This window comes from Lipophrys pholis (genome assembly GCF_963383615.2).
Source record: "Lipophrys pholis genome assembly, chromosome: 3".
Taxonomy (NCBI): domain Eukaryota; kingdom Metazoa; phylum Chordata; class Actinopteri; order Blenniiformes; family Blenniidae; genus Lipophrys; species Lipophrys pholis.
This window is the reverse complement of record NC_137627.1, coordinates 21,949,142-21,958,272: the sequence shown is the minus strand read 5'-3', so window position 1 is coordinate 21,958,272 and position 9,131 is coordinate 21,949,142. Positions and strand designations below refer to the sequence as shown.

Here is a 9,131-nt window from a genome sequence, read left to right as displayed (position 1 = left end):
AAAATGTTGAATAAAATGTTGAAAAAGATACAATCATGTAGATAAACTATTCTCAAAATGTCAATAAATGTTTGTTATTCTCAATTGTTACTGAAACTTTATAAATGCATCATATGATACAGTTTTATATCAAAATCTTTAGATATCTTTAGAAGCTGTGTCAGCTTCATTGTAATGCTTAAAAGTGTTAAATTTGATTTGGTGGAAAGACACAAAAATGACAGACACACACACACACACACACACACACACACACACACACACACACACACACACACGTTTAAACCAACAAAACAAGAAGAGTTCCAGTGTAAATATGTCCTGAATGTAACACAGAGATAACGATGTCATCGTTCTTAAAACTACAGTAATGCGTTCGACCATGAAGCATCTGTCCTCAGTGTAGCTGTGCTTGATCAACATCTTCAACATGCCCTTACGCCGTGTTTCTCTGGAACTACTTGATCAACACCCTGCTCCGCCCACACCACCAGTATAAAATGAGACATGAAGCCGGAGTTCAGCCATCCTGCTTCTCTTTCTGTCTCTGGGTCCATTTCACCAACTGCTGCCATGAAAGTCGTCAACCCTGTAAGTATTCAAAATGAGTCCATCTGCACTGCTAACGATGTAAAATGATTTAAATGTTTTCCTCCGTCCAGCATCATTGGTAAAGTGTTTTAGCAGAGCATCAAATTAATACCACTTGTCATCAATTGCTTCCAGTTTAATTCATTTATTGAGTTTATTCTTTCTTCCTGCTGATAAAAGATGTTTTAAATCATTAGAATAGATTTCAATTTACATCATATAGAAACCAAACAAAGACATTTTGAAATGAAAATACTGTGTTAATGTATTTTTCTATGAAGTAAAGTAGGTTAAAGCTAATGGATCTGAATGAGAGATTGCAGCTGACCTCAGTTCCATTCAGTGAAAGTACTTAGAGCGTTTATCGAATCTTCACAGATGTAAAGATCAACTGATGATGCAACAAATATCAAATTCCATCCAAAACCAAGTCACTACTTACATTTGAACTATAATACACAATTAATTTGTACTATAATATAACCATATGAATACAGGATAAAATCCACATTATAAGAGTATTGAAAAATCAGCAGGCCACAGTACTTCAGCACAGTATACAGTAACATTTCCAACATTAGCAATACTGACACAATTAGAAATGATGGCATGAGGATCTCCATTATGAATCTAGTGAATCTTTATCATAACAGAAACTTAAAGCAGACAAGAAACAAAATGCTGCATTTTTGAAGCTGCAAAACTTTTTACATTTTGAGCGGCGTGCCATCGATCAGTAATCTACATGACTAAGATTTCCTGATGTGTCTAACCTACACGACTGATGTTTATTGTTGTTTATTCCAGAGTATCCCCTACCTGGGGCCGATCGATGGGGGTCTGAATCAGGGCTCGTCCATCTCCTTCGAAGGCTCCACTCCTGAAGACATGACCAGGTTAGTTTGGAAAGAAAAAGTGCTCCAACATCTCAGTAGTTCAGAACTGAATGTGTTTGAAGCTTCACGGTGTATTTCCATCAGGATGAGCTGGTACTTCTAACCTCGTTTGATAGATATTGACCAGTGACATCCCCCAAGAGCTGCAGTTTTAGAGATTTTCTGATCCCGTCGATGTCAAACTCGTTCACAATCCTCACATTTGTATTTGTTTTCTCAATGTCGTGCCTCAACAGTGAAGATCAAATTATGTCAAATTCCCCTCTAACAGGAGAAGTATTGACTTGACTTTAAGTGGTCATAATGTTATGGTTGATTAGTGTACATGCATGTTTTAAAGCTACATTTTGGTTCTTCCACATCAGTGTGGAGCCACTTTCTTTACACCGGTGTGTATCAATGGAGACCTGCCACTTTTACAATGTTGCACCTCTTCTTTGTTAAAATAATAATACTTCAGTTTTTAAAGATGTTTTTACTAGTTGTTCTGAGACAAAGTACACAGTTCCAACACCTGACTGTATCACTACATCTCAGGCTCCTTTGTTCGGGGAGACTTTCCTTTATCTTCCTGCACTTTGCCGCACCTGCACTGTTTGCTTTTCTTCAGCACTGAAGTCACTTATCAGTTCCAGCAGGACTCAGTGATCCACGTCTTTTGTCCAAACCTGGCAGGTTTAAAACCAACCTGCTCTGTGGATATTCTGAGTCCAACGACATCGCCCTGCACTTCAATCCTCGCCATGACAAGGGGACCAAGTGGTGTTCAACACTCGCCGGGATGGCGAGTGGGGCAAGGAGATTGTGAAGAACTTCTTGCCTTTCATAATAGGCCGGGCCTTTGATATGGTGATCTCTGTCACTCCTTCAGGCTACCAGGTCAGAACAAACTCACCGTACAAACATTTTCATCTGTATCACTTATTTCTACTGATTTGTTTTTAACTTTCATGTTAATTACAGTTCCATTGTTGTAACGATGTTTCTTAGCGATTAATCTGATGATGTTGAAAAACCTGATTATTCCCCGACTAATCGAGCCCTATTACTAAGAAACATGCATTTGTAGGATGAGAACTGGAGTCTGTGTGTTCAAATGGAAGAAAATGTCAAGTCCTCTCTGTCAAAACAGTTTATAAGGAAATATAATAATAATCACAGTTGTGCAAGATACTGGGAATTACTTGTTGATATTAGCTGGAGAGAATGATCAAATACATATTACTGATTACTATACTCTGTCAAGACATTACTGTAAAGAGGTAGAGTTGTAATCCTATTCTTGTACAATAGGATTTTCTACATGTATTATTTTAGGCAATGGTAAAATATGTACGTGTGCAATGTTACTCATACTTAAGTACAACTTATATATTTCAACCACCTTCTTTGCTATAATTCAGAAATTCATAATTCATTCCAACACTGATTACAATCACAATTTAAATTCATGTTCAAACCTTTCGATCTTCATTAATCTACCCAATTAGAGACAAAACTCCTGCTTTAGATCTTCATTTCTTCAAAACTCAAATTACCTGAGGGCATTTTTCATATACTATATTATTTGTCTGAAAAATGGGATGTAAATGTGAATATTTTGAATTGAATTGAATTGAATTGAATTGAATTGAATTGAATTGAATTGAATTGAATTGAATTGAATTGAATGGAATGGAATGGAATGGAATGCTGGCTTTTAGATATCGCTCCCTCTCTACTATTTAATTATAGTTAATACTTAGTTCTTTCAACATTATTACTTACTTATAAAAAGAAGTATCTTAACCTTGAACTTTAATCAAAGAACTTAATTAGATTTTTACCCAATCATTCATCTCTAAAACAGGTTTCTTATTTTTCCCTTAACCTGCGTTAACATTGTATGAAATGATATTGTTGTCATATATAATCTAATGAAGTTGTTTCTTGGCAGATTACAGTGAATGGGAAAGACTTCTACACCTTCCCATTTCGTCTGCATGTGGATAGAGTCCGTGCGTTGCAGATCGAGGGAGACGTTTCCATCCAAACTATCATAATTACCAAGGTGAATGTTGAATTCCTCCACATGCTGCTTGGTGCTTTGCTACAAGTCCAGAGGAAATGATAGTGAATTTCTGTGGACTTTGGAGGGCTGATGCTTTCTGTGTCTGTGCCGGGGGGGCAGGAGGTGGCATGAATCAGTATCCTGGAGAAATGGGAGCGAGCACAATAATGACCAAAGATAAAAGCTTCAGTTTGTTTTGTTTTCGCTGAGTTTGAATGTGTTGGGATTTCTGGTTGGTTATCAGCATTAAATTACTGTAAATAATAGATTACTGAAAGTAATAAATCACTGAAAGTAATTTATGAAAAACTTAAAATATTAATGGAAGCAAACTGTCATTTACTCATTTACAACTCCTAAAGTAATTGAGTAATTACATAAAATTAATAAATTATCGAAAATTATTTCATAATGAAAACATTTTATTTGAAAAAGTACGTTATTTATTTATTTATTTATTTATTTATTTATAATAAAATGGGGCACCACCAGATAATCTGGAAATAACAAATTACCAAAATATCAGTGTCATATGGAAAAGGTTTATTTAAGTGAGATAATATTTCACTGTAAAATATAACAATCTTAAATAAAAGTGAAGTCACAGATCCGAGCACAGACTGTTACAAACCAGCGAATAAATACACAGAAATCACCAGGAATCGTTCAATTCAGTTAACAGGCATTTATTAACAATAGTGTATTAATTCATAAGTAATTCTCAAATCATTCCATAAATCAACACATTTAAGTATCAAACGTCATCTAACACGGCGATCTAATGTACTAAACAACAAAACTATGTACAATGATAGTGTGTGTGTGTGTGTGTGTGTGTGTGTGTGTGTGTGTGTGTGTGTGTGTGTGTGTGTGTGTGTGTGTGTGTGTGTGTGTGTGTGTGTGTGTGTGCGTGATGAGTGATGAGTGATGAGAGGGAATGGGTGTAATGACCTCAAATATCCACCAGGTGGAGGCAGACGTTGGCAGGTCTGTGTGAGTGGGTGTACTGATCTCCAGCATACCAGAGGGCAGACGTCAGGTTCAGTGTGGTGACCGTGACGACCACTAGGGGTGTGTGGTGGCTCACAGAGAGAGAGCGCAATGACTTCATGCGTCAACCAGGTGGATGTCAAGAGGGATTGCGATGACCCACGCAACCACTAGAGGCGGAGAAGGAGAGAGAGTTCTTCCGAGGTTCTGTTCCGAAACCCGGTTCCTTCACACAGGACTCAGAGTCGCGGTGGCTTAGCTCACTCGGGTCTCTGGTGTCTGAGGTGGAGAAATGGGAGTTTCGTACTCGCGGTGGCGTGCGTGAAAGTCGTACACAACATATGCAGCGTTATCAAGGACACAGAAAATAAACACATTGCATGTATCAGATTCAGGCTAATCTAACCAACACTGCCCAGACAAAGCTCTCTCACTTGGTCGTTGTGGCGTGTTGTTTAGCACCGGGTGGTGCTGTGCCGGAATTTATACCTTTGCGTCATGTTCAGGTACCCTGTGGTACCAGGCTGCGTCTTAACCAATCTCCTTGGGCTGGTCTCAGGTTTCGAGACCCTGGGTTGTTACCATACTCTGTTATTGAACGTGAATCTGTTAGCCCCGCCCATCCAGCAACTGGCCATTGGTCGCGTGACCCCCCCCCCCCCCCCCCCCCCCACACACACACACACATGCACACACACACACTGATGTGTCATTTTGTCTTTCTATTTGTGTTTTCAGGAGTGAACAGGAGGAAACATGGAGTAAGACAAGACAAGACACATGAAATGCAGTGTTGTGGATTTCCTTTATCACTGCTCTTTGAATAAAATCATGAAACAGAGTTCTTCTGTCAAGGATATTTATTGAAGCTTCAACAGGCACATACACAATGCAAAATCACAAGTGAATCTGCTCGGGTATGTGCCCCGTGCAACCTTCCAGCTAACCTTTAAAGCGCCGGGGAGGGGAGGGGGTGACCCGGGTGAGTATATTGGGAGGGGAGGGGGTGAGCAGGGGTGGACTGGCCATCTGCCCTACCGGGCACAATCCCGGTGGGCCGGTGTCCATGTGGGCCTGTGTCGGGCTGGTCAGCAGGTCCCACCTGACATAATTGGCTGGCCAATCAGCCCACGCTACTGTGGGCTGATTGGCCAGCCAATTATGTGTTACAGCACAGCCCATGTAGTGTTACAGCACAGCCCATTGGTTATCTGTCAGTCAGGGCCTTGTCAATCACCTAGTTGCTGGATGGGCGGGGCTAACAGAGTCACGTTCAATCACACCGCAAGTTAACCAAGGTCAGGTGGGGAGACAGACAACATGGATACACAACCAATGAAAAAACGCCCTGGAGGCGCAGAAAAGCAGCGACTAAAAAAAATTAAAGCACTGGAAGCACCAGTGCTTTCGCTGCACTCCAAGTGCAGCAAAATTACAACTTCATTTGGTCCAGCAGCAGCAGCAGCAGCAGCAGCAGCAGCAGCAGCAGCAGCAGCAGCAGCAGCAGCAGCAGCAGCAGCAGGTGCTGCAGCGCGAGCATCTGCAGCCGGAGCATCAATTAGCAAAGACCAAGCTTGATTCTGGCGCCCCCCTCCCGGCTTCAGGCAACTGACTGCAACTTCAGCAGAAGCAAGATGCACAACAGACACCACAGCAGATAGAGTTTGAGCCTTTAGAGGTCAGGGTAAGTAATAAAAACCAGCATGACAGCTCTGTAAGCAGCACTACTTGTGAAGTTATCTGAGAGAGAGCTAAATTTTAAAGACACACTTGGGTCAAAAACAAAAATGGTATGCAGACACATTCCTCATGTGTCACTATTTATTAATGTCAGAGAGCAAACAGGCCTTTTGCTTTGTCTTGTGCAGCTTGGGAGTCACTGAGTTATGTTACCAGTCAAATCTTTTGCAAGCTGATGCTATCAGTCTTAAATATTTTAGTATAGATATAGTAATTAATTCATTACCTTATATGTAGATAAACGCTCACAAGCCACTGCATTGGGTACACCTGTGCAATCTAATGCAATCAAATACAACCGCTATACCATCATTTCTTTTTTTCTTTTTTAAAGCTTACAGGAGTCAGGGTATTATTGAAGTCTTAGTGCAGGGGTGTCAAACTCATTTCCACCAAGGGCCAAATCAGCGGGGGGTGTTTGCCGCTCGCCGCCGCGTATGGTTCTCACTGGGGTTGTCTTTCGTCGGGTGGAACACGGGTCGGCGGGGGGTATATCTTAGTCTGGATTTGCACAAATTCAGAACTATTTCCGCGTCAATAAAGGCACATGTAATTTCCGTAATGTTTTCAATAGACGCGACATTTTAGTTCTTTATTTTAAAAGCCATTTTTAGCCCAGAGATATGAGTTCATTTGAAAATGACTCTGGTGAGTAAATAAAAATAAAAATAAAACAATAAAATATGTTTCTCACCATAAAATATATTGAAAGCTTCAGGGAGCCGCTACGGAAGGGCTGAAGAGCCACATGTGTCTCCAGAGCTGGAGGTTACAGACCGCTGAAATCTCAGAGTAGCACCACAATGAATGAATGAATGAATGAATGAATGAATGAATGAATGATGTTGTAGATAACACAGTGTGAGAGACATACATCTCCTCTGCTTCCTTTTATGAATGCCACAGTGGCTCATGTTCATTCTCGTGGTTTTTTGGACATGGAAATGTGAAGATCTGCAGAAGAAGATTTAACCTTCCTACATCTGTTGGTTAAATTTACATCACATTTCTCCTCGCCCTCGATCAGAGGAGTTGAAGCAATCCACCAAAGGCAAAGAGAAATGCCAGCAGCTCTTATCTTCCTCTCAGGAAACTTTGTGTAACTTCATAGTTACAGACGCGATGATTTACTATATTTTGTAGTAATGGATGGAGTATTAAAGAAGTGCATCTTCACTTTGCACCTAAACACTTCATTTTGAACTGTTAATTAACTTGTATGAATGTTTCTTCCCAGTCATCATCCGTTATTAGTTACATTTGCTTTCAGTTCCCATCTTTATGGGAAAATATGTCTATTTTTCCTTTATATTCAAAAAAAAGATCCAACTGTTGTATTTTGTGAAAAGTATTATTCTACACAGATGCTGTCCATCCTGCTCCTGCAGTTTTATTGTTAAATTGATCTAAAATAAATAAATTCAATGTTATTTGAAATTGCAGGGAATAAATTCATTGCTATTTCATATCCCAGGTATTTATTACATATATTGTTTTTTATTCCTTTCTTAATTCATGAACAAACATTGTATTATTCTTGTGCTGCAAAAAGGCAAAAAAAAGATTTCAATTTAAAAAAAGAAATTCCACCTTTTTTCAACTAACTTTATTAGGAGAACAAATTATCTCATTAAGAATGAATATTTGGTTAAAATCACCTTTTCCATTCACTGCTGACATGGATGAGGTGTTGCAGAGCATCCAGAAAGGGAGTAGAGTTGGCAATCAGTGGGCATTCCAGGACTCAACACACTGGCTGATGTCAATGCTGGTGACCTGACATACCAGGGCTGAGACACAGAACCTGTCAACCCCATCTTGCAGACTTGAGGACCTCTTGATCTTGCAGATGTGTCAGGCAGGGTTTTATTCTGTAGTTGACTCGGTTATTTACCTACAAAGCTGTCAGGATCATTTCCTAGTAAAAACCCCGGGGAGACAGAAGACTTAGGAAGTTTAAAACAATTGTATTACATTGTTCTTGCAAGAAGAGACAATGTCAGAGTACAACCTATGCAAGAAACCAAAAAGTCAGGCATACATGACAATTACATTTTGGTGGAGCTCAGTTTAATATAAATTCAATTTTAGTTCAACAAATTTAATGGCTCACTGTAAGAAATCCATACAAACCTCTTCCCAAATCCTTTCAATGTGATGCTTCTGAAAGTAACGGGGGGAAAACAGATGTGCATGTCACAAATAAACTATGAGTACATGTAAACAACAACAACACAATGAAGTCAATGATAAAGTAAAACATTAAAACTTTTTACAACTTCATTCCTGCAAAGCAACATTGAAATTTAATTATCAGAGCATATCAATTTCACAATGTACCGTTCAGAAAAAGAACAGCAACAAAGAAAACCTACCAATGTTGATGGTATCTGCAGAAATGCCGGCCGTTCTGTTTTGTGGTGTTGAGGGAGAATCGCTTGTAAAGCTGCTCCTTTTCCTTTCACAGGCATGTCTGCCAAATGATGACAGGAATCCTGTCGTCATTTTAACCTATCAATTCAAGTAACATAAATCATTAAGATGATGAAAATAACACACAACTGGTTTCACAGCTGCATCAGGTTGTTAATAGTCATACCATCAAGAAGAACAACACTAATAAGACATTTTATATGATATTATGAACCATTAACCAACATGCAAAACGGTATCATTTGTTTTATAGAATGTATAAATATTATAGTGTCAGTACAAATTAACCCGACTGATTTTAAGTACATTTGTAGCCTCACATTTGCAATTATTATTGTGTTTTAATGTGTATTTTTCTCTCCTGAAAAATGTTTCTTTTAATGTGATGAATGAGCTCTGAGGACCTTCTGCGAGTGTGCTGCTTCTGACAG

At 39.3% G+C, this 9,131-nt stretch overlaps 1 protein-coding gene across 1 annotated transcript; it reads left to right on the top strand.

Moving 5' to 3' along the window:
* The first annotated feature begins 307 nt into the window (after window positions 1–307).
* On the top strand, window positions 308–5,361 carry LOC308107314 (galectin-4-like). The gene is made up of 5 exons (XM_080459596.1): window positions 308–591; window positions 1,399–1,487; window positions 2,163–2,366; window positions 3,424–3,537; window positions 5,266–5,361. The coding sequence occupies exons 1-3, from the start codon at window positions 508–510 to the stop codon at window positions 2,293–2,295; spliced, it is 306 nt and encodes a 101-aa protein (XP_080315722.1). The 5' UTR covers window positions 308–507; the 3' UTR covers window positions 2,296–2,366; window positions 3,424–3,537; window positions 5,266–5,361.
* The last annotated feature ends 3,770 nt before the right edge of the window (window positions 5,362–9,131 follow it).